The 24,391-nt window shown below is 56.0% G+C and overlaps 1 protein-coding gene and 2 long non-coding RNA genes across 5 annotated transcripts; 2 read left to right on the forward strand and 1 right to left on the reverse strand.

Moving 5' to 3' along the window:
* The first annotated feature begins 745 nt into the window (after positions 1 to 745).
* Positions 746 to 3,990, forward strand: LOC134758055 (uncharacterized). Its single transcript, XR_010132827.1, has 3 exons — positions 746 to 809; positions 3,711 to 3,772; positions 3,891 to 3,990. It is a non-coding gene; the product is annotated as an uncharacterized lncRNA (long non-coding RNA).
* Positions 3,991 to 7,555: 3,565 nt separating this feature from the next.
* Positions 7,556 to 19,186, reverse strand: SEMA3G (semaphorin 3G). 3 transcript variants are annotated; one of them, XM_019024451.4, is made up of 17 exons: positions 18,871 to 19,185; positions 17,210 to 17,263; positions 16,941 to 17,101; positions 16,753 to 16,815; positions 16,380 to 16,499; positions 16,014 to 16,104; positions 15,770 to 15,886; positions 15,460 to 15,605; positions 15,170 to 15,284; positions 14,990 to 15,059; positions 14,613 to 14,757; positions 14,103 to 14,334; positions 13,916 to 14,007; positions 13,156 to 13,197; positions 12,233 to 12,461; positions 11,789 to 11,928; positions 7,556 to 10,335 (listed from the first exon to the last, which is right to left on the reverse strand). In XM_019024451.4, exons 1-17 carry the CDS (start codon positions 18,983 to 18,985, stop codon positions 9,865 to 9,867), a joined length of 2,403 nt encoding a protein of 800 aa, XP_018879996.3. In that variant the 5' UTR covers positions 18,986 to 19,185; the 3' UTR covers positions 7,556 to 9,864. The 3 variants fall into 3 exon arrangements, with proteins under 3 accessions (XP_018879996.3, XP_055238563.2, XP_004034330.3); XM_055382588.2 differs by lacking the exon at positions 16,380 to 16,499 and having other exon boundaries at positions 18,871 to 19,186; XM_004034282.5 differs by lacking the exon at positions 17,210 to 17,263 and having other exon boundaries at positions 18,871 to 19,184.
* LOC129532590 (uncharacterized) lies at positions 15,498 to 20,291 on the forward strand. The gene is made up of 4 exons (XR_008678356.2): positions 15,498 to 15,561; positions 15,751 to 15,861; positions 17,643 to 17,722; positions 19,774 to 20,291. It is a non-coding gene; the product is annotated as an uncharacterized lncRNA (long non-coding RNA).
* The last annotated feature ends 4,100 nt before the right edge of the window (positions 20,292 to 24,391 follow it).

The following is a 24,391-nucleotide window of genomic DNA, read 5'->3' on the forward strand; positions in this document are numbered from 1 at the left end:
CCTCCGCCTCCCGGGTTCAAGTGATTCTCTCCTTCCTCAGCCTCCTGAGTAGCTGGGATTACAGGCACGCACCACCATGCCAGGCTAATTTTGTATTTTTAGTAGAGACGGGGTTTCACCAAGCTGGTCAGGCTGGTCTCGAACTCCTGACTGCCTCAGCCGCCCAAAGTGCTGGGATTACAAGCGTGAGCCACTGCACCCAGCCCTTTTTTTTTTTTTTTTTTTGAGTCAGGGTCTCACTCTGTTCAGTGGCATGATCATGGCTCACTGCCCCGACCTCCCTGGGCTCAGGTAATCCTCCCCCCTGAGCCTTCCAAGTAGCTAAGACTATAGGCATGCACCACCATGCCTGGCTAATTTTTTTTTTTTTTTTTAAGAGATGAGGTTTCACCGTGTTGCCAAGGCTGGTCTTGAACTCCTGGGCTCAAGTGATCTGCCCACCTTGGCCTCCTAAAGTGCTGAAATTACAGGTGTGAGCCACCACACCCAGCCAGCTTCTTTCTTAAATAAGCTTTTAATTTAGAATAGTTTTAGACCTACAGAAACATTATAAAGATAGTATAGACTCCCATATATATCCCAAACCTAATTTCTCCTACTATTAACATATTAGTATAGCAAATTTGTCACAATTAAAGAACAAATATTGATACATCATTATTAACTAAAGCCCAAATTTTATTGAGATTTTCTTGTCTTTTCTGTTCCAGGATACCACATTGCACTGTGTCGTATCTCCTTCGGTTCCTCTTGGCTGTGATGGAATGGCAGACTTCCCTTGATTCTGAAGACCTTGACACTTCTGAGGAGTACTGGTCAAGTATTTTGCAGAGTGTCTCTTAACTGGGATTGTTCTGATGTTTTTCTCATGATTAGACTGGGGTTATGGGTTTTGGAGGAAGACACAGGAGAAGTGCCATTTTCATCACATCATATCAAAGTTACATAGTATCAGCATGACCTGTCACTGTTGAGGTTGACTTTGATCATTTAGCTGAGGTATGTTTTGTCAGATTTCTCCACTGTAAAGTTACCCTTTTTCCCCCTTTTCTTTTCTTTCTTTTTTTTTTTTTTTTTTAGATGGAGTTGTACTCTGTTGCCCAGGTGGGAATGCAGTGGTACAATCTTGGCTCACTGCAACCTCCGCCTCCCGGGTTCAAGCAATTCTCCTTCCTCAGCCTCCTAAGTAGCTGGGATTACAGGTGTGCACCACCACACCAGCTAATTTTTTTTTAGTAGAGATGGGGTTTCATCATGTTGGCCAGGCTGGTCTCGAACTCCTGACCTCGAGATCCACCCACCTCAGCCTACCAAAGTGCTGGGGTTACAGGTGTGAGCCACCGCACCCAGGCTTTTCCTCTTTTCATACTGTACCTTCCAAAGGGAAGTCACTATGTGGAGCCCACAGTTAAGTAGAGGTTTTTATGCAACTCCTCCTTGAGGATGGAGTATCTACATAAATTATTTGGAATGGTTCTGCATGGGAGATTTACCTATTTTATTCTCTCCTGCTTATTTATTTAGTCAATCTTTTTTTTTTTTTGAGACGGAGTTTCGCTCTTGTTGCCCAGGCTGGAGTGCAGTGGTGCGATCTTAGCTCACTGCAACCTCTGCCTCCCGGTTTCAAGTGATTCTCCTGCCTCAGCCTCCCAAGTAGCTGGGATTACAGGCATGCGCCACCATGCCTGGCATTTTGTATTTTTAGTAGAGAAGAGGTTCACCAGGTTGGTCAGGCCGGTCTCGAACTCCTGACTTCAGGTGATCCACCCACCTCGGCCCCCCAAAATGCTGGGATTACAGGCGTGAGCCACCGTGCACAGCCTATTCAATCATTTAGTATGGACTCCTGGACTTTGGGTTACAATGTAATAATACTTTATTTTGTCGCTCAAATTGCTTTGGCCACTGGGTGTTCATGTGTCCTTTTCACACATCCCCATCACTGTGTGTCTGGTTTTGTTTTGTTTTGTTTTTGAGCACTTTTTTACTTTCTGACACTACAAGATGCCCCAAGCTCATCTTCTTTTAAATGCCTGTTTCATGACAAACACGTTTAAAATTTTTAATACCTATTTTCATAACTGATGTGTCTTATTAGAATTAATTACTGTTTCATAACTTAGGAGCTGGGACAAATTAGTTCACTTAGGGATAGTAGAAATAGATGTTAAATAAAACTTTCCCAAAGCACCTGCTCCCCTTCCTCTAATCATTACCTTTACGGGAACCGTAAACTAAGGCCAGAAACCTCAGAATTTCCTTCAGCTTCCCTCTCTGTTCAACCAACCTCTTTGTTGTCAGTTCGACTGTTTTTCAAATGTTTGCCTTCCTCTCCTTCCCATTGTCAGTGCTCAGCTCAGACCTTGATGCCTCATAGGATGGGCAGCAAAAGTCTGCATGGTTTCCTGTGTCCACTTGCTTCTCTGACACATCCACCCTTTTCCCTTCTGCCAGTTACCATAAAACATGTGCTAACTCTTCGCTCAGGATGGCCCTGCTGAGATTGGCATTCAAGACCTTCTACAAACAGGGCCTTCCATAGCTGCATCTCCCAGGACATCCCACCCACAGGCCTTCTGCTCTGGCTGCCTCAGAACACTGGGCCCGGGCCTGGGGTGCTCAGCCTGGAGAGTCCTGGCATCCATCTTCAGCCTGTTAAACACAGCCTAAGGGCTACTTCTTCATCTCTAGGCACTCTTACTGTCTCTGTTTGTACCCCCTGTTATAGCCCATGTCATTCTCTGTCTGTCCTACAGTTATGGGTCTGTCTTTCCTGCTAGATCAGAAGCTCCAGGGACCTGTCTGTCTTATTAACCTTTCTTCCCCTCATGATGCCTGGCCCAGGACTCCACGTTCAGAGGCAGTTTAATGTCTACAGAACTGATGGATGCTCCATACCCTGTATTCATAAGCCTGTGTTTTGCTGCCAAACACCAGAGGGCACTGTTAGCATGTCGATGAAGATTATAAACCCTCAGACCTGGAAGGCTGGGAAAGGCTTATGAAAATCTTGCTTCTGTTTTGGGATTACATAAGACTTATTGCGCCTCAATTGTTCTAAACACATCTGTTCGAGTTTATTCATGAGGCAGGTTCCTGTTGGGGTTAGAGATGAGTTTGAAAGCTCCCCCTCACAGGTCAAATCCTTAGACAAGACTGCCTTCATAGTCTCTCCAGACCCAAAGTGGCTCTCCTAACCCACCAAAAATGTCTCCCAATTACTCATTGAGAGGCATCCAGATGCCCTCTCCTCCACCAAAAATGGCGACTGCCAGTCCCAAGGGGGAATGTGTGATATGGTTCTATTCCTTTTCTGCCCCACCCTCCTCCCATATGCACACATGCACAGGTACCTGTCCACACGAATGCACACTCACTGACATCAGGACCTCTGGGTGGTGGCTCAAATGGTGGCTCAAAGGCTCTAGCCTCTATGGGCAGGGTGGGAGGATGCTGTGAGAAGCAGCACCTCCACTGGCCCTGACCCCAGGGAGACAGCATCAGTTTCCCATGTGCTCCCAGTCACAGCATCATGGGGGCCCCCAGGTGTGAGAAGTCTCCCTAGTGACTAAGCCAGGGAGCTCCATTCCAAAGGAGCTGGCTATTTGCAAAGGTGTCATGGCTTGTACATTTTTCCAAAAAATGACAGAAAAACTGAAGAACTGATTTTTTTCCCAAAACAAAAAACCCTTGCCCTCACTTCTCCCTAGCAAACCTGCTCTAACCCTGGGATCCCTGAGCAACATGACAGCATGAGGTCCAGATGGAAGGGGTAAGCCCCAGGAACCCCTTCCCCTTGTCTTTGGTGTAAACTGGCTTCCTGACCCTGCCCTGCACACACCCCTAATAAACAGGAAGGCATCCGCGCCATTAGTATCCATCCTTTTCAGAACATCTGAGACCTGTCTGGACCATCAAAGCCATCCCCAGCCCCCAGGAGCCTACTGGAGGAGACACCAGCCTCGCCAAAACAATTCTCCATTGTGTTCTTCCCCTCAGAAATCATGGGTTTGTAAACAGGCCCTTACATTTCAGCAGGTCCTGCCCTGGCTTTGTGCTGGTGTGTTGTTTTTTCTTCCCTGAACAATGTCGTTTCCAGTAGGGCCAGCCGTTCACACCATTGTCTGAGACCCTTGGACTACAGGAAACATCACCAGATTCTTATCAGTTGGGGGCAGGAGTGGGGGGGGTGAACAGATGAGATCATGTCCACAGAGCAAGTGGCTGGTGTGCCACGTCATTCCCCTATGCCTTCATCTGTGAGAGCAGAGCCCGCTCGCTCTCCATCAATCTGGGCTTCATGTGTCCAGAGTCCAGTCCCCTCTATTTGGTGGTAGACACCTGGACTCTGTTCCAGGCCTCTGTTGAGTCACTTTGGAATCCTATCAGCCCGCAACTGTCCCTTTGCCCTGGTCATTCCTCACAGCAGTGAAACAGGCCCTTTTGGGTGGATTAGGGGGTACTCTGGTCATCATACTCCCTGAGGTAAAGAGGTCAGGACTGGTCAGCTGAGTCCTCCCATCAGCAGTGTCCCTGTGTGCAGGCTATTAGCTAGCTGCTGGAGGCCTGGCCCAAAGACAGCCCCATATCCCTTACACGGCCTCCCTGGAGACTTTGCAGCAGCCCTCGTCCTCAGTGGAGAGTAATTTTTTTAAAGGCTTCATGAGGAACCAGGAGTTTCCTTAATGGAAGTCCAGCAAGGAAAGTGAAAGGCTTCATTAGGATGCAGTCTCTAAGGGAGAGGGGCCCAGTAGTGGTACCCCCAGCAAAGGTGGCCAGGGACTGGGCAGTGAGAACGGGCACAGGGCCACAGCTGCCTTGCCTCGTCTCCTGTACATCCGAGGGATGGCTGAGTATGGAAGGAGAGCCAGGGTGGGGCCCAACAATTCCCAGGCACCTTATCAGATTTTTATTTATTTATTTATTTATTTATTTATTGAGACAGAGTCTTGCTCTGTTGCCCAGGCTGGAGTACAGTGGCGTGATCTCAGCTTGCTGTAACCTCTACCTCCCGGGTTCAAATGATTCTCGTGCCTCAGTCTCCCGAGTAGCTGGGATTACAGGTGTGTGCCACCAGCTAATTTTTGTATTTTTAGTAGAGAAGGGGTTTCACCATGTTGGCCAGGCTGGTCTCGAACTCCTGACCTCAGGTGATCCACCTGCCTCGGCCTCTGAAAGTGATGGCATTGCAGGTGTGAGCCATTGTGCCTGGCAACCTTATCAGATATTGTGTCCAAACCTAGCCCTACCCACTGTCCCTCTTTCCGAGTTTAGAGTCTTAGAAGACCCTGGGAATTTGTTCTTGGCGTGTATTGAACTTTATTCTTGTAGAACCCACTGCAATCCAAGACTTAGGTGAGGCTGGAATGGGACCTTAACTGGGATGGAAATTGGGCTATTTCTGAGCAACTACCCCCTAGCTCTAAGATGTGGTTGGCCAGAGGTGACTCTGTTTGCTGGATTTCCAGAGGCATGTGAGCCAGTCTTCTGGGGCCCAACTGGCTGGAGCTGCAGCTGGACCCCCTGCCAGCCCACAAAGAGGACAGGCTGGCTGGAGGTACACCAGGTTCTTGGGGGTTGCTACCTGACCATTCCTCCAAGCAGGGGATTCTAGGGCTGTCTAGGACCTGACCCCGAGCTTAGCCAATGAAAGAAAAGCCCAGGAGTCATTTGAGAAAGTGGAAACTGCTGTTTTCCTCTCTTATTCTGACTCCTCCCTGCCCCTCACCTTCTTAGAAACGAGTCTGTTGGATGGAAGGACAGCCACAGACTAGGGGTGAATGCTAGCCCTCCACAGAGGACCATAACAGACACAGGAGGGGCCAGAAATAGGCTGGGTATGGGAGCATGAGAGCCGGGAACAGAGCACAGTCCAGGCCCAAAGGGCAGCAGATTGGCCGCTTGGCAGCCCTGTCCCGGGGTAGCAGAGTCTACTCTGGCGAGGGTCATAGGAAACCAAGATATGGCTATTTCATCAGGAGGCTGGGGCTTCCAGAGCCTACAGGCTGGGAAGGCAATTACTAATTAATCAAGCTCACATGTTAAGGGAGGGAATTAACCTAATCAACATTTTTCCAAAGTGTGTTCTTCAAAATGTTAGAAACATGAGATGTTAGCTGCTCCATGGGAAAAAAAAAAAGAGAGAACCAAATGTTTTGGAAAAGCACATAGCACATAGTAGGCATGCACATTAGCAAGAGATCATCACAGGACTTCTCAGGGCCTTCACAGGGCAAGCCAGCAGGCAGCATTCCAGCTCTGTCAGGGCCAAAGGGGCAGAACACGGGGACCACGAGATCATGGAGGGTCCCGTGGGATTATAGTTATCTCTTGGAACCACTGGGCCAGTCTCATTCTCTAGGCCCCTTTCCAGCTCTAAACCTGTTTGGGAAGTCATGGAACAGAGTCCCAAAGAGCAGAGGAAGCATTAGATGCAGAGGAAAGAGCTGTGACAAGACAACAGAGAGAGGCTGAAATCGCTGAGGCAGGAAATAGGGCTTGAGATGGGAGGGGGAGGTGGTGTGGACCAGGAAGGGGTCTGGTCCAGAGGGGTCTTCCGGACCACCCTTGGGAGAGAGATGCATGAGGGAAGAAGGGGGCTCTGGAGGCCGCCTTCGCACACCCTTCCCAGCCCAGCACACTGTGCCAGGTGGGTGCCCTGGTGACACTTCTCAGTCAGAGGTGATGATGCTTCCTGGGGTGGGGTGACAGGGTTTCAGGTTCTGTCAGGCCTAAGTGATCGTGGAGGGGGCAAGGAACAAAAGGAAAGGCCAGCTCCAGGGCCCAGACTGCAAGATGAGACTTACGACTGACCTGTTAAGACCCCTAGTCTACAGCATGGATCGAGGGGCCTGTTCAAGCAAGAGACCCAGGGAAGTCTCCCTGGGAAGGTGGGGTTATGACCCTTCCATGTTTCTCCAGCATCAGTGGATTCTGCTCTTTGGGCTGGGGTGTTGATGTCACTGGGGAGTGGGAGCCATGCCCAGACGGACCTCCTGCAGTGTGCCCAATAGGTCAGATGTTCGGGGCCTCCCCTCCTTTCCAGAAGCCACAGCCCCCACAGCACAGCCCCAGTCCCCCAGCCATGAGGACTTAATATCCATTGGTATGTGGCTTGGGATGAAGGCAGGAACCATGCCAAGTGTCACTGTGACAAATGTCAAGTGTTGTTGTGAAAAAGGAGCAGAGCTGCCTACGGGCCCAGCTGCCCTTTGCCAATGTTTTTTTTTCTTTCTTTTAGTTCAAGATCCTCCTGAAGTCCCAAGAAGGTCAGTCTTACAAGCCCACAGGCCAGGATGTTCCTCATTTAATGAGCAATCTCGGCTTTGTAGACAAAGCCCTCTAACTCCTTCCTTCCCCTGATACCCATCTTCCTCCTTTCTAGAAAGCACCACCCAGTCTCTTTCTTTAAGTCCTTTTCCAGCTCTAAAACCTGTTTGGGAAATCATGAAACAGAGGTCACTCAGGGTGACCTTCTTTCTCATGGAATGGATGGGAGGGCTCTTCATTTTCAGCTCATGTGCGCAGCATCAGTCCATTTAGTACAATACACAGATACACAGTAATGATATAATTATGTGATGCAAATATTAACTTCATCCCTTTCCTTGTAAATTCAGCTTTTCTCACCAGAGCTCAGGGGCAGTCATGACAATAAAAATAACAATAGTAATTACAAGAAATGTGCTCTGAGAACAGAGAAACCACAAGGCCCATCTCAACACACAAATACAAAAACAACTCTCACTTACGGGGCGTTTCCAGGAGTTAGTAGCATACAGTACCATGGGTAGGGTGTGGTTGGCAGAAGCTGTTCACTTTTTCTAAGTGCAGGTGTTCATTGCTGAGGATCTTGTGCTCCTCCTCCGTTCGTTTTCTAGAGTAACTTCCCAGAGGACCCTGCCTGGAGCCTGCCAAGCCAGAGTCCAGCGTAAAGGCCCAGAGGGCTGTTTGTGTCTTTCTGGCCTCCCTAGGGTAGAGGGCAGAGCTCGCTGCAGCTCTGATACCCTTTCCTGGAGCTCTGCACTCTCTCCTCCCCTCTTTAATCCCCTCTGTCTCCCCTCCCTTCTGCTCTTCAGCCCCCATCCTTTCCTCCTCTCCTCCTCTGCCTTGACCAGCTGACCTCCCAGCAGACAGCACCGCAGGCCGGAAGGCTTCTCAGGGCGTTGATAGGTTAATCTCAGTGCTTCTGGTTCATTTGTTACATGGTCAAAGGGGAGAAAGGAGGGACTATTTCAGGTCCCAGTTCTCTGGAGGTGCCAGGGGTAAGGGAAAGATAAAACCCAAGGCAGTCTGGGTTTCAGTTTCAATAGGGCAGGGAACCCTGGCTTGCTTTTTATCTTTTTTTCCCCTCCTTTCTTTGTCTTGGTTGTTTTAGTGGAGGGAATCTCAAACCCAGTGCTCTTATCTCCTTCCAGTCAGTTTTGTGTGTCATGAATGTGTTCATGTGCAGGCTAGGAACAACTTTTCATTTAGTCCTCCTCCTCCCCTCTGTGCTCCCCAGCCTGAGAAACTGGTGATGGCAAAAACACCTCCCCTACATGCCCAGGCAGAACGCGTCCTTGCCATCCGAGCCTTACCCCCGAGAATCAGCGGGACTTACACTTCTTCATCTTTTTCTCTACCTTGTTTCCCCCTTAAAAGAAAAACAGTCTTCCTAAATCCATTTAGCATAAAACAGAGATTCCAGAGATGGAAACACTGGGTCTTCCAGGTGGCTTCTGAGCTAACTGATGCCATCCTGAGTTCTTGTGGACACCTGTTCCTGCCTGGGTCCCACAGTCTATCCTAAGGGTCTCCTGCCCTCTCTCCATCTCCATATCCTCTCAATCTTCTGCATCCCTGGCCCTGATTCTGAGGGCTGCAGGGCTCACAGAGCCTCCACATTCCCAGCCTCCAGGGCTGCGGCATGCTTGCATCACCCTGGGAAAGACAGCCCACTCTTCCCGCCTGCACCCTTCCCCAGCTCCCCCACCCTATCTCTAGTCCACAGACACAAGGGACAACAATGCCCCAGAACCCACCCCTCCCCGCTCGTGGACATGGAGAGCCTGACAATGGGGAGGGGGTCCTCTCAGGAGGGGCAGGCATCCCAGCAACCCTGGCCTGGGGAAGGGAAGTCAGGCTGTGAGATGCCCCCACCTGGTTTACAAAGTGAAGCCTGCGCCCTGACCACCCCAGATCCCTGGGGGCTCTAGCAGTCTATGCCTCTAGATTATCTACACCTCTCCGTGATTCTCAGATGGAGAAGAGGCGGTGGGCAGTGGCAGGGAGCCACCAAGATATCACGGCGCGACAGGAGGGGAGGTGCATTGTTGCTCCACCTTCCCAACACCTCTGTGTTCCCTCCCCAAGTCGGTCAGGTAGGCTCTTCTTACGGGGTGCTAGCTCAGAGGCCATTTCCACCCTCCTCTGGCTCCCTGCGGGCCCCCTACCGGGATACCCCCTAGACACACCCACACACCCACTCCGAGGGTCACTCAGAATGGCCATTGTTCTGTAGGCTGGGAAAGAACCACCCAACCCTCTTGCCTCTGGGCACACCCGGAAATGTGCTGCGGAAGCCAGGCCATCTCTGAGAACAAATGGCAGATCCCTTGGGGCTGCCAGCAGCCAGAGGGTGCTGGCTCCAGCTGGGTCTAAGAGCACAGAGAAGGGCAGGGAACAGGCTTCAAGAACCCAGCCCCTCCATTAGACCCCAGTCTTTTCTGCAGGTGGCCCAGTAGCGGTGTGGGGGCAGAAACACCTGTCTCTAAGAGGCAAACAGACATCCTGACCCCTCTGCCCTAGCTGGGTGGGTGGGAGATGCTGGGGGCTGCTAGTGGGCCCCCCAGCCCATCCTGACCACCCCTCCTCTGCCCCCTTCTACGTGGCCTCCACCTCCCGGGGAGTCCGATTGTGCTCGGCATGCACCCGGCTCTTCATCTTCTTGCCTAGCTCCAGCCCTGCCCAGCTCTTGCCCCTGGCCTGCTTGCCCCGGCTCCGGCTCCGGAAGCAGCCTGAGCATTCCGTAGTGCCCCTGCACCACACGCGCTCACAGTACTCATCCACCCGGGGCAGGTTGGCGAAGCCAATGAGCTGCAGGATGTCCTTGTACCAGGCCTTGGGTGGGGTGGAAGCCAGGCCTCCCCGGGCTGGGGGCTCCTCTGGCTTTGGCTCCGGAGGGAACAGGTTGTCCAGCTGTGAGGCCACAATCACCACCAGAGCCAGGCGGACCACAGTCTGGGAGAAGCCATGCTCCAGAGTGGTGCAGGTGTAGGTGCCCGCATCGAAACGGCTGAGCCTGCGGAACAGCAGCCCCCGCTCCGTGTGCAAGACTCGCTCGTCCGTCTTCACCTGCCACGCGGGCGGGAGGGCGTGAGTAGGGTGCAAGGTGGGAGTTTACCATCGGCTTCTCTGCCCCAGCTTTTCTGCCATCCTTGGGGCCCAGTGCCTGGACACTTTTTGCCCTATTCTCCCCTTCCCAGGAGGGGACCAGCAGCGTGGCAGTCTGGGCCTCCTCTAGACCACCAGCTAATTCAGGTGGGGCCTCACCTTCCCATAGCCCAGGAAGGGGCCTTCTCAAGGATTTGACTGGCTGGTTTCTCCCTTAGTCAGAGGACTCCAATCTTGGCCTCGGAAGGCCCTGGCACACATTCCCAAGGAACATAGGGGCTAAGATGTTATCCCCTTAGCCCTTCTGGAGGTACCATCCCATCTACAGGCTTTTCTCAAGGGAGGGGCTGTGCCCCCGGGCCCAGAACTGGGCTTCAGAAACTCCCCATGCTACACACATACAATGTGCGTGCGCCCACGCACACATGCACATGAACGCACACACACACAGAGACACACACACGGCCTTCCCGTACTGGTCTGAACCGTTCACTCCCCCAATGGTGCGAGCTGACAGCCCCAGCCCAGGGTGGGCTGATCGCCCATCACAGCGTGGGAAGTGGGAGTGCCGCCCTGATCCCAGCCCGCCTCTGGCCTGGACCCTGTGTGGGTTTTAGTCTGCACATCTGTGTGTTGGGGGTGGATTGCTTGAGCCATTAGCTAGTGTTGTGAAACACCATCTTGTTGCTCCCCTCCTCCCCTGGGGAATCTTCTCAGTGCCCAGCCCAACAGCTGGCCCAAGGCTGGCCTCCCCCAGTTCCCAGGCTGGAGGGAGAGCCCCTCCTGTAATCAATCCACTCCTGCCCCTCCCCTTCCCTGCCCCGGCCAATGCCCATCCTCAGGCCCCAGACTTAAACCATCCCTGGAGTTGACAGACCTTTCCGGATGGGGGAGGAGAGGGCCTGAGCAGACAGCTGGACTCCAGGGAGGAAGTGTGGGGCCAGGTTTTGAGGGTGGAGGGCAAGGACCAGTGGTTAGGGACCCAGAAGGTTCTCTTCTGTTGTGTGTGTGTAGCACAGGGAGGTTCTGAAGCCTAGTCCTGGGCCCAGGGCACAGCCCCCTTCCCTGCCTGGGGCAGAAGAGAACCAAGAACCCCTGGAGAAGAGAATCCTTCAAAGATGAGCCATGTGTGTAGACATGGAAGACTTACTGGCCTGCCCAGACCCTCTTCTTTCTCTTCCATCGCCCACCCCTCAGACTGGGGGAGTTCCAGCCACATCTGGCCTGGGCATTCCCAAAAGGCAAAAATAGGGCACCTCCTTCTAGGCACCCCAGGAGCCTAATACAAACTTTTTTTAGGTTAATCTTGGCAGATTCCCCCCAGAACCCCTTTCTAGGGCTCAGGTCTTGGGGTTCAGGATGGGAGGTGACCTCAGGACACACAGAGGCTAGAGGCAGGGGTCTCCTCACTCACCTGGTCAGGCCCCTCATCCCCTGGCCTCTGCAAGAGCCAGCGCACAGCAGCCTGGGGAGACTTGGGCAGGCACTCCAGGAAGGTGCTATTGTGCTCCGTGCCGTAGACCATGGTGGCTGCCACAAGTCCCACTGCCTCTTCTGGAGAGAGGCAGAGGTTGGCTCAGCTTGGGAACTATGGGACCCAGATCCCAGTGCCACCACCTGACACCACAGCTCAGGAGCCCCACTACTATGACAAGAACTTAGGCATGCCTGGATCCCCAAGCCAGCCACTGTGTCCAAAGACCCTGCTTCCATGCACTAGCAGGAGCTACACAGAGAGGGAAACTGAGGACTATCCGTCATGACAAGACCAATCTGAGAATGCACTTCGCAGGGGTGGAGCCGGGCCACAGGGGTGAGTTCCAGCCCAGTCTGGGCCCTCCCACCTGCCACCACTCACCTTCCTGGCTCTGGCCCAGGCACTGCAGGGCAGGGTTGCCGTGCCGGATGTCCTGCCGGCGGAACCGGCGCTTGCCAAGGCTGGGGCGGTAGTGGGTACAGGAGGCACCGTCCCAGGCACAGTATGGGTCCCGGGCCAGGCAGCACTCTGCACAGGCAGTGCCGTAAGTCTCACATTGGTGCAGCCGCAGCTGGGCCACACCCAGCCGAGAGCCCACGTATAGCATTTGCTGGGGAGGGACAGAAGCAGAGCCTGAGATGAGCCCAGGCTTCGCCCACACGCAGCCAGGCTCTCAGCCCCTCAGCTTCCTGAGACCCCTGCCACTTGCAGGAAGTCTTCCAGAACCTCTTGGATTCATTCAAAAAACAAAAAGTGTTTATCACCCATCTGCTGCATACCAGATTCTGTGCCAGGACACAGAAGGGATGGAGGAGAACCAAGACCTGGGATGTTTTCTCTAAGGGGCTTCTCCAGGCCCTCCCAGGTGCTGACCTTTGCCCTCTATCCCAGGGGCCTTTATCCTGAGTTGTCCCTGACCTTAGAGGTGCACCTTGCTTTAAGCAATCCTTGCACAAAAGTTAGGATTTACACAAAGATACACTGGAGCAGATAAATATGGGGAGACGGGTTTTGCCACTTGGCAAATATAGTAGGCCTCTAAAAAGTGGCCTTGTTGGACTTAACATCTGGATTTTGTGTTTTCAGGCACACTTTTGCCTCCCTTAGGAACTGGCCTTTGTGACTATCCCCTTATCTGGACATGGCCCCACTTACTCGGTGCCTCCAGTGCCCACTGGCCACTTGTTGCAGGGGCGAATCAGGCCTGCCTCAGCACAGCTTTCCCCAGACTACAGTGGAGCTCGAGGAGGCTGTGGAGCAGGGGCAGAAGGGGGGTCCAAGAGGAGGGTGGCAGCTGTTCTTACCCTTTTGACAGAGATCTCCATTTCGGTGATAGGTGTTGGCACCTGGGGAAGGAGAAGGGTCTCAGTGTGGGTGGGGTGGACCAAGACCTGCCCCTGCACCCCTGCTTTCAGTCTCCTCCAACCCTGGGGTGGGAACCACCTAGCTCCCAGGCTGGGTCTTGCACTCCCTGGCAGCTAAGGCTAGACAGTCTTTCCCAGATGATGGGTTACAAGAAAGGCCCCCTGGTCATGGCTGGCCTCCAAGCAGGAGGCTTGACTGAAAGCACAGAGCGCGAGTGTCCCCTCTCTCAGCCTGTTCCCCAGCAATGAAGCAGCTGTCCCAAATTACCCAGCTCAGGTCCAGGAGGCACAACAGGCCCCCAAACACAGACGACCCCCTTCCTGAGTCTCTAGAGGGGCCAAGAGAACATCTAGGGGCCTTGGGGTCTCAACCATCTCCTCCTTGCAACTTGAGTCCTACAGGGGTTTGCAGAGGGTTGCTTCCCTTGACCACCCCTCCAAGCACCCCAGGCACTTTCAGCTCACAGGCTGTAGCTCTGGGCCTCCAGTCATTCATAAGTGGCTGCGAGGCCTCTGCCACAGCGGAGGTGCGGGGTGGAGGGGGGGCATCTCTTTCTGCACCCCTTCCCTAGCATCCTGCCAGCTGCAAATTCAGTAAAGACAGGCTGGCTCCCTACTGGGCTTGCTCCTGCATCCCTGTAGCCAGGCTCAGACCCAGAGATGGGGCTTGGAGGGACCCTTCCATCAGCCCCTTGCTTACCTTAAACACCTGGAGCTCCTCCAGAACCACTTCCTCAGGTTCAGCTGAGCCCCCTGCCTGGAGGGCGATGACTTTGAGCACAGAGCCTGAGTCTGGGGCCAGGGAGGAGGGGTCAGCGGGACAGGAGGGTACAGCCAGAGACCCCACACCCCTCTCCAGCCTGGCCACCCTTGCTCAGCTGTCCTACCAGTCCCCAGGAAAATGACATCGTAGGTCCCATCCTCTGCCTCCACGCGGTCCACCACGATCTGGTGTAGCTGCTGGGCCAGGTGGGTCTTGACAAGGACAGGGCGGCCATGCCGAGGCCGCACAGGCCAGAACATGAGGGGGTGGGCTCGGGCAAACTGCAGCACCTCATCTGGGTAGTCCTTGGTGCTGCCAAAAGGCCGTCCTGGCTGTGTGGTCATCTTGCTGGGGCACTGTGGGCAGCAGGGAAGGGAGTGCCTGAAGTATCCTGAGACAGCACACACCCTCCACCACCAGTCTGTTTCCACCCCAACCAGGGGGACCTCTCTCACTGCAGGAGGGCTCTCCTCTCCCACTAAACCCACCCCACCCCACCCAGGCCCTCTGGAGCCCAGGCTTGGCCAACGTCCGCTGCCGTGGGGGTGCATGGGGACATGAGGCCACTCCAAGGAGCCCTTCCCCACATCTGCTCAGGCCTCGCTTCCCTGGCCTGGCCCCAGCAGATACTCACCACACCGGGGCGAGGGAAGGGCACCTTGCCCCCATAGGGCCCCCACTGGTGCTGAGGCCCATCTCGGTGGGCAAAGGGCCCGTTGAAGACCTCCCAGATGTCTGCCATGTGGTACACACAGACGGCGAAGCCCTGGAACACGGCACTGCCGGGGCACATGGGACAGTCAGGCCAGAGTGGCCATCAAGGACAAGAAGGGGACAGCCTGGTTCCATGGGCAGGACAGAGGGTGACAGTGCCTGCAGCAAGCAGAGACTCTGAAAAGCAAAGACCCCAAGGCAAAGGCAAAGAGAGAGTCAGAGAGTACAGTCACAGGTCACCGAATCAGGGACAAAGACAGGGGCCCATCACAAGGCCGGGGTGCTGGGTGTGCCCACCTGACGGTGCTAAACAGCGCGTACACCTCGAGGCTCTTCCCGGCCTTGGGCCACAGCAGGAACACATCCTCTGGGGTAGAGAAGGGAGTATGAGTGTCATGGCCACCACCAATGCCCTGACTCACCAGCTCTCAGCCCTCCCCACTCCCGACCCCTAGGCCTGCTTGGCCAGGCCCTCACCTAGCTGGTCAAAGTGGGTCTCGGCACCGCCAGGGCCGGGCACCGAGCAGACCAGCCTGGCCTTGAGGAAAGTGCTCCATTTGTTCACCAGCACCCGCTGGCCCCCAGCATCATTCTGCAGGATAAGGGGCCAGAGTCAGGCTTGGGCCCCACTCAGGGAGAGGTATGCATGTCAGCTTTGCATCCTTGCCTCAGTTTCCCTACTGCTGGCCAGGGGTGGGGGGAGAAAGGTCTTGGAATGGGAGGGTGTAGCAGGGACTTGAACCTCACCACCCCTTCCCAGCTCTTACCACGCAGACGCGGCCCACGCGGCTGACAGTGACATGGTTCGAGCCACCATCGGGCGAGGGGACCGTCTCCGAGAAGAAGAAGTACACCTTGTCATTGTCCTGGTCAGAGTTCTCAGGGATCCGGGTGGCCATCACAAACCGGGGGTCTGGAAGGGTGACAGGGTCATGATGGGTGGAGGGGCCCCACAGGGGAGGATGGGAGTAGAACCCAGTGGGGAGAGGAATGGGGTAGGGGACTCCCACTGGAGGCTGGTGTCCTAGCCGGGAAGGTAGCCTCTTCACCCCTGCCAGTTCCAGGGGCAGGCCTCACCGTGCAAGAGACTCTGGTCAGAGTCGGAACGCAGAGCTGGCCGAGGACCTCCACTTCGGAAGATCATGGCCTCTCGCCCCAGGAAGTCAGCGGTGAGACCCGTGTACAGCTCCCCATCTGGGGTGGGGGTTGGGGAACAGAGTCAGGGGAGGAGGCCCAGCCCAGCAGCCGGGTCCCTCCCTTCCCAGTGACATAGGCCAGCTGCCACCCTCCCTGTTCTCACCCTGGCCTGGGCATCACCCACCTATGAAGGTGCTGGCAAAGGGACGGCTGGGCTCGTGAGGGCACCGCCCCCGGCCGCTTTCCACACTGCCAGGCTCCAGCTGGAGCACATGCTAGTGGGAGGGAGAGAGGGAGGGAGGGGCGTCACCTGGGAGAGAAGCACCAGCAGCGCACACCCAAGCAGGAGCCCTCGCGTGCGGCCAGAGAGCGGAGGTGGGCGGAAGGCGTCCTCATCCAGGGCCCCTTTAATGGGGTCAGCTCCCCAACACAAAGGCGCCTTTCAGGCCCCTGTCCCTCTGTCCCTACCCAGGCTCAATGGGAATGTTCAGGCAGCAGGGAGGAAATGTCACTGCCTCCCAGTCCCTTGTGGGGCCTGGCCCAGGCTCACTTCCCCACGGTGGCCAACTGTGATGAGGGCACAGGTGGGCTGGAAGGCCCCAGTGCCACAGGCTAGCAGGTGGGTCCGGTTGTGAGGCTGTAGCACCCGCACGAAGTTGGCGCACTCTGTCTGTGGGGAGAAGGAGGGGGTGGTTGAGGGGTGAGGGGGGTGCCCACCATCTCCTTGGGGCCCAAGGCTCAGCCCTGTCTGGCAGTCAGCTCTGGGGAAGGGGGTGGGTGTGACATTCCCAGCAGACCTTCAAAAGCCCTCAAGATCTGCTCCAAATGCCCCTGGTAGAGGCACCTGGGGCGTGGTCACGGATTGTCCTGGGGGTCAGGGCAGGGTGTCAGGTCGGGGGACCATCCCTCCCGACAGCACTCACCAAAGGATCTCTTCCCTTTCGAACACACTCCTCCCTCTGTCCTGGCTGCGGTGGCCACAGGACCTGGAACACAGCCCCGCTGACCTCAGGTCCTCCCCTGATCTCACAGGCTCAGTTTCCCCATCTGGCCTCCCATCTGGAGGTGCCCAGTTCTCAAACAGACCCTCTTCCCTGCCAGTCCAGCTCACCTCCCGGGGATCTGGCCATGCCTGGTCCAGCCGCAGAGAGTAGAGGGCGTCCAGGCCACCCAGAAAGAGGCGGTCTCGGTACTCATCTAGGTACATGGCCTGGAGGTTCAGGGAGCCCTGGGGGCCCAGAAAGATGGCAGAGCGGTTGGCAGACAAGAGGTCTAGGAGGATGTATGGGGAGGCAGATCAGGGCCACAGCTCAGCCTAGTTCCCCAGCCAAGGAGTGGAGGTAGAGGCCCCGGCTGAGCATCCACCCCTGACACACTCACATCTGGAAAATGTTTCCATCCACATGGTGCTGGAAGGCTTTCGGACCATGGCTCCTGGGGACAGGTGGGACAGGAGGCTCAGAGCCTCCCACCTGGCCCAGCCTACCCTGGGGCCTACCTCCCACCCCTCCATTCCTTAGCCCTTCATCATGCAGCTAACATCTTCCCACTGTCCCATCTGTGCCCTACCCAGTCCCCAGGGAAGAAGGCCCCAACCAGCAGAAACTAGAGCAAAGTGCTGGAAGATCCTGGAGGAAGGGCGGGAGTCTTTGCAGGCCGCCTGACTCAGCTGGAGGGTGGGCCAGCAGGCGAAACTGTTCCCAGCAGAAGGGACCCCTGGTAATGGCCTGGGTGCAGAAGAGGGCAGGTATGGCCAGCAAGAGCTCCCACCTCCAGTCCAGGGATGTGGCCAAAGACAATTTTCTCCCCATAGATGCTGGCTATCCCACCCCAGAGATGAGAGCGGGGGGGAGCTGTCTGGGGACATCAGTCCCAGGAGTTGAGGATCCTGAGGTAGGTCCTCCGGGCTTGGCTGGGGAGGTGGAGGTAATGGGGGCAGTAGGATGTGGCAGGAAGGGGGTGCTGGCCACCTTTGGGAAGGCCCAGAGTGTCCTATGCCTTCCCTACAGAAGCACCTCTACCCAACACCCATTCCACCCCCAAAACTCATCAACGGCCTCTTCCGGGAAGCCCTCCATGGATGACAGTACCTTGGGGAACTTTCCCTATTTGGGGCTTTTTCTAGTAGTCTGACCTCCCCGCAAAACCACAGCTCCCGGAACAAGACCACATTCCCCTCAGCCTTTCCAGGGACCAGCGCCATCTCCCCTAGCAGACCGGGCTTCCCAGGGGAAGGTGGTCAGCCCTCTGGTTTCCTCAGGAAGGATCTGCCAAGAGCCTGTCTCGGGCCTTCCCTGGGCCCATCTGTGGAGGCCTGAGCCGGCTCACATGTCTAGGGTAGAACACAGGAACCCCCAGGCTGGGATGTGCAAAAAGGGGAGGTGAAACTCCCCCTGGGCTGGGGTGCTTCTTGGGTGCAGGAGCACATGAACAAGCCCACTTTGGGAAGTGGGCTGCAAGGGGGGTCCTCCCCTTCTCTGTGGCCCCAGGACCAAGGGATAGCATGCTGCCTGCTCTGCCGTTGGCCACCCTGGGCAAAAAGTGCCAGTTGAGCCCAGACAGACCCTTCAGCCCCACCCTCTCTGTCCCTCTCCCCTGCCTGGTCCCTTCCTCTGTCTCCTCCCCATCTTTATTGAGCTCTCTCAGCGTCTCCATCTGTCCCTTTCTCAGCAGTCCCCCTCAGGTCCCTCCCACCACCACCCTGGTCCTGTCTCCCAGGACCTGCCTCCCTCCCACTCCCCGAGAGCTGTGCAGGGAGAGGCTCCCTCCCCTACAGCTGGCCAGGCACCCAAGAGCCCAAGCCACCCAAACGGGGCACACGCACACAAACAGGGCACACGCATACAAACAGGGCACACGCACCCAAACAGGGCACACGCACACAAACACGGCACACGCACACAAACACGGCACACGCACCCAAACACGGCACACGCACACAAACACTGCACACGCACACAAACACGGCACATGCACCCAAACAGAGCGCACGCACACTAACAGGGCACATGCACACAAACAGGGCACGCAGGGGCTGGTACCTCGGTAGGAGAGCCGCAGGCGGGGCACACTGGGGCCAGGGCTGGGGCCAGAGCTACCCCCATGGAGCAGGAGGCCCCCCAGCAGCCAGCAAATGGCCCAGGCCGAGGGGGCCATGCTGGGGAACTGAGGGCACCGCTGCCGCCTGCCTGCAGAGCCGCCCTCTGGTCCCGCTGGCCGCCGGTTGTAGTTTGCTCTGCTGCCACCAGGCCACCACTTATAAAGCAGTGGCTCCACCCAGTCCTGGGCGGGAAGAGGGGCGGAGGAGAGAAGGAGGCTGGGGCCTTGCCGTCCACCTGCCGCTTCTCCTTCCACCTTGTTGGCCCAGTGCAGGCTTTTGTGCCACACTGGCCAGCTCCCCATTGGGAAGACCTTCCCAGCTAGGGCACAGGCCATGTGTACAGAGATGTCCACAAATGCAGGTCCCCAGGCTCCAGCAAAGTGACAAGTGGGGAGAGAGCCTGGAAGGGAGGTCAGGGATCAGAGATTAAAGTTGATGGGCTGGGTAGGGGCCTAGCTGGGCTCTGCCTTGTTCTCTGCCCCTCCACTGCCCACAGCAGAGACCTTCCAAACTGGCCCTGCCCCAATTCCAGGATGTTCCAGCCCCCTGAAGCTTTGGCCAGACTCTCCAGCTCCCCTGGGTAAGGGTGGAGGGCCATTCCCAGCCCAAGGGGCGCCATGTCCTAGACAGGTGTTTGAGGTCCGGCAACACTTCATAGAGCCAGTAAGAGATGACTGCCCAGCCTCTTCCACCCAGGCCTGTCCCCATCTGGCTTCCAGGCACCCCAGCCTCTCCCCACATCTACATGCCCCATCTCAGCTCACCAGGCTTGCTTTGGGGTAGGGGACAGGGGCATCAGGGGACTCCATGCCGAGGGAAACTCCCCTTGCCCTGCTTCCCTCAGGCCTCCAGTCCTTCCAGAGACTCAGGGTCCAGAGCTTCCCCAGGTCAGTGATGGTTCTTCCCAGGGACCCCATGCCCCGTAGGCCCTACAGACACCTATGATCTCTTAGAGGTCATTTCCCCCACCCTGAATACTGACTGGGCGGCGGGGGGCACAGAAAGCCACAGAAGAGGGCCAAAGGGGAAATGGGACTGAGGGCCTGAATCTGGGGTGAGTGATGGGACCTCCCCATGCTCCCTGCCCCAGAACAGTCGCCACCTCACCCCACCCCAGAACCCTACACTCAGAACCTGAGGCCCTGGGCACTAAAGAGATTTTAATTTTGAGCTGGAGTTTGAGTTCCCAGGATTCTAACAGCTCCTGCAGGTTGGGCCTCCCACATGGACCGGCCTGGGCCCTCTGATGGTGGTCAGGGAACTTGGGGGGCACTCAGAGAAGGAAGAACCTGGCCCAGGCCACAGAGCAGGCTGAGAATGGGTCCAGCTCAGCTCTGCCCCTTCCTGGGACCCTCCTTTGCTTCTGGGCGTTCTTGGGAGTATGGGGACCCCACCCTCCTCCCCTACCTCAATCCTGAAATGGAAACAGGTTGGCTTCTTGGGTCAGCATGACAGGTCCCAGAGACCTACAACTCTGCCTCCCTGTCCCCAGCTCCCTTCACTCACACATGCCTTCTTCAGCGGGGGGCTGGCCTGGAGGTCAGCAAGGGGCTGCCCACAGAGGCCAGTGATGGAGCTCAGCCCAGCCCTGCCTCTGGCCCTGCTGGAGAGCCTTGGCCAAGGCCCTTCCATCTCTGGGTCTGCCTCTTCCTCCCAGGGCCAGGGACCAGTCACCCTGGGTGTAAGCAGCCTTTATAACCTGATGAGTGGGCTTGCGCAGGGGCTGCTGTCAGGGTGACCATATCCTGGGACCTTGGAGTGGACTGCTTCTGCCTCTGTTTCCCTGGGGAGGTGTGGCCAGCACACTGCCCAAGCTGGGGCCAACTTCTAACTGGAGACTGAGCTAGGCAGCCCTTCAGCCAGCATGTGACCACCAGCAGCGGGCAGGAGGCCCAACACTCCTCAGCCTGCCAGCCCACCCTGGGGTTTCAGCTCAGCCAGACACCCAGCAGGGGCTGCAGGGAAGCCTGGGTCGACTGGGGCAGGGTGTGGGGGCAGCCTACTCCACACTGTGGAAAGAGCCTGTGGCAGGCTGGGAGTCCGAACTCTACTGTTAATGTGTGTGGCCTCAGTCAGGTCCTCTCCCTCTCTGGGCTTCAGTTTTCCAGGCCTGGGGGCAGAGGGTAGGGATCGTCTCTAAAGGCCCCCCTGCTGGCCAGCTGCAGGTGGGAAAGACCACAAGGGTGCTCTGAATTCGAGGATCAGTGGGCCCAGACACGGGCATCGTGTGTCATCTAGTGGACAAAGAAGGAACTGCAGGAGGCCCCCAAACTCGCGGTGTCAGGCCCTGTGTTGGGGTAGCAGGGCCACCCAGCAGAAACAGCAGCCTCTTGAGGATGCTAGCAGTAACCAGGCAAACACAATATAAAGAAGCAGGAGCAGTGGAAGATGCTCCAGTGATTGCTCTTGATGGAGGAAATCAAGGGAGGCTTCATGGAGGAAGCACTATCCAAGCAAAAGCCCAGAAATGGAAAGGATGCAGCAAAACAGGCAAAACTAGGTGATGCATGAAGGATACAAAATGCCATGTACTGGTGGGAGATGGTGAGCTGGGCTGATACCTATGTGAAGTGCATGTTCATGCAGCAGGTGCCACCAGGTGGATATGTGGAGGGTCACAGCCCAGCCTCTCCCAGCCAGAATTCTGGGGTGGGCATGCCTGGAAGGAATGGATGCCCCCAGTCCCCTCCCCACCAATTTCATGGATGGAACAGGGATATTAGGACAATGCCATGCCCCCTCCACCCCCACGGACCTCCAGCTGCTTGCAGAGGGTGAGCCCCCCGGCTTCCCATCAGCCATCCCTCACAGCTCCTCCCTCCCCACCCCAACCCTCCTACAGTATCTTCTGGGGCTTCCATCTGCAAGCAGGGCCATTCGTCTCCTCCTCCTGTCCCAGGACCTGTCCCCCTCCACACCACAGCTGATGAAAAGAGAGCCAGGACGTGGCAGAGCCCTCCTTCCCCCACTGCCCCTTCCTGACAATCCTCACTCCCTTCAACCCGAGCACACGTGGCCCTTGTCTGAGCTTCCCTGGACCCCATATCGCTTCCCTGGACCCCATATCGCTTCTCAGCTTGGGTCCCTTTCTCTGTTCCCTGGGTGTTACCCACACCCACCATCTCCCCTGTACTTCAGCTCACTCCTGTCAGGCTCCCACCCCTCTGCTCCACAGAAACCCTCCTGCTCAGGCGGCAGAGGCCTGGGGACCTGCAAGTTCCCAAACCCTGGGCCACCAGACAAACCCAAAGTGAGTGAGATTCTACAGAATAACTGGCCTCAGCTCTTCAGAGGTGATGAGGAAACACTGAGGACCGTCACAGGCTGGTGGGGAGTAAGGAGACAGGAGGACGAGGTCACGTTAGTGCCATCTTGGAATGGTTCCTGCTCCAGGACAAGGACTTCAGGACAACTGACAGAACTTCAATAAGCTGTGCAGATTAATTAGCAGTGTTTATGTCAATATTCATTTCCTGTGTTTGATCCTTCTGTTGTTAAAATGTTAACATTTAGGGAAGCTAGGGTACCTGTAAATGGGAGTTCTTTGTACTATTTTTGCAAGCCTGGAATTTCAAAATGAAAAGAAAAAAAGCAAAAAACCCCACTAAAACCTAGCATTGGGAAGTAAGCTCCACTTCCCAATACCCCACGGCTGAACCTGTGTCTCCTCCCAGCTTCCATATCTCAGGAAACGGCAGTTTGGCCAAAAAGCTAAGGGTCATTTTGGATTTTCTTATTTCTCACCCTTCACATTCAAGCCTTCAGCAAACTCTGTCCATTCTAGTTCCAAAATGTGCCTTGAATCCATGTACCCCCCACCCACTCTCCCCAGCACCCCACTGTACTGGAAGCCACCGGGCTTTCTTGCCCAGAGCCTGCCCCCGCTTCAGGCCAGCTCCTAGCTCCCTCTCACCCACCCCTTTTGCCCTCTGCAGCCATCACCCCTCACATTGACTGGGTCCTCATGGGGCCTGGCACTGCCCATGTCTCCCAAGACTGCTGGGGCTTGGTTTCCAGCCCAACACTGCCTTTCTGCTCCTGAGACCTTCCCAGTCTTTCTCCATGGCCTCCCATGGCTGGTTCCCTGTGGTTCCCCCAGATCTCATGCAGAGTCAGCTCCTCTAGGGAGCTTTCCCAGACCACTGTAACTCATGGGCCCACCATGCCTCCAGTCTCCACTCCAGCCCATGCTGGTTTTCCCACTGTACTCATCTCCTTAAAATTCCACCAGATTAGGCCGGGCACAGTGGCTCACAACTGTAATCCCAGCACTTTGGGAGGCCAAGGTGGGCGAATCACTTGAGCTCAGGAGGTCAAGTCTAGCCTGGGAAACATGGTGAAACCTTGTCTCTACTAAAAATACAAATATTAGCCGGGTGTGGTGGCAGGCGCCTGTAATCCCAGCTACTTGGGTGGCTGAGGCACGAGGATCGCTTGGACCTGGGAGGCAGGGGTTACAGTGAGCCGAGATTGTGCCACTGCGCTCCAGTCTGGTGACACAGTGAGACTCTGTCTCAAAAAAAGAAAAAGGCCGGGTGCGGTGGCTCACGCCTGTAATCCTAGCACTTTGGAAGGCCGAGGCGGGTGGATCATGAAGTCAGGAGATCGAGACCATCCTGGCTAACACGGTGAAACCCCATCTCTAGTAAAAATACAAAAAATTAGCTGGGTGGGGTGGCGGGCGCCTGTAGTCCCAGCTACTCAGGAGACTGAGGCAGGAGAATGGCGTGAACCTGGGAGGCAGAGCTTGCAGTGAGCTGAGATTGCACCACTGCACTCCAGCCTGGGTGACAGAGTGAGACTCCGTCTCGAAAAAAAAGAAAAAAAAAATCCACCAGATTAGGGACTGGGCCTCACTGTGACATGCCCCCGGATCCCGCCCTGTGCCGTGCGCGTGGTGGGTGTGTGAGTGAACCACTGAGTGGTGCACCGGCTGCTGGTGCTGCCCGATGTGGCGCTTCCTTTTATCCTCGGATGTCACCCTTCCTGGGTCACTCTGGGTGTCTGTAGAGGTCCCCAGTTCTCCAGCTCACAAGGGCAGGCCTGAAGGGACTCCTCTCCGCTCCCCTCAGGTCTCTCCAGGGACCAGAAAGCTCTTGCTAGCTCTGACCTCCATCAGAGGCATCTTTAGAATTCCAAGACCATCTCTGGAATGCCAGGCCTGACTGGGGAATGCCAAGGCTGGGGCACAGGTGCAGAGAGAGTGGAGTGGCTGGGCGGGGCAAGGACAGCTGACGGCATTCTGGCTACAGCCTGGGTGCTGCTGGCAGCTGTCCCTCCTGCGAACACCTCTGCTGACACTTCCACTTCCTTGCAGCCCCCAACGCCCACGCCCCCAAGACAGCATCACTGTCTGGCGGCAGCTCTGGACTGGGTGCTCCCACTAAGCTGAGAGCTGCCAGGCCTTGGGCCTCCGTCCCTGCCAGGGAGAGAGACTGGGCCACAAGAGATGAGCCTCTGAG

This window comes from Gorilla gorilla, chromosome 2, assembly GCF_029281585.2.
Source record: "Gorilla gorilla gorilla isolate KB3781 chromosome 2, NHGRI_mGorGor1-v2.1_pri, whole genome shotgun sequence".
Taxonomy (NCBI): domain Eukaryota; kingdom Metazoa; phylum Chordata; class Mammalia; order Primates; family Hominidae; genus Gorilla; species Gorilla gorilla.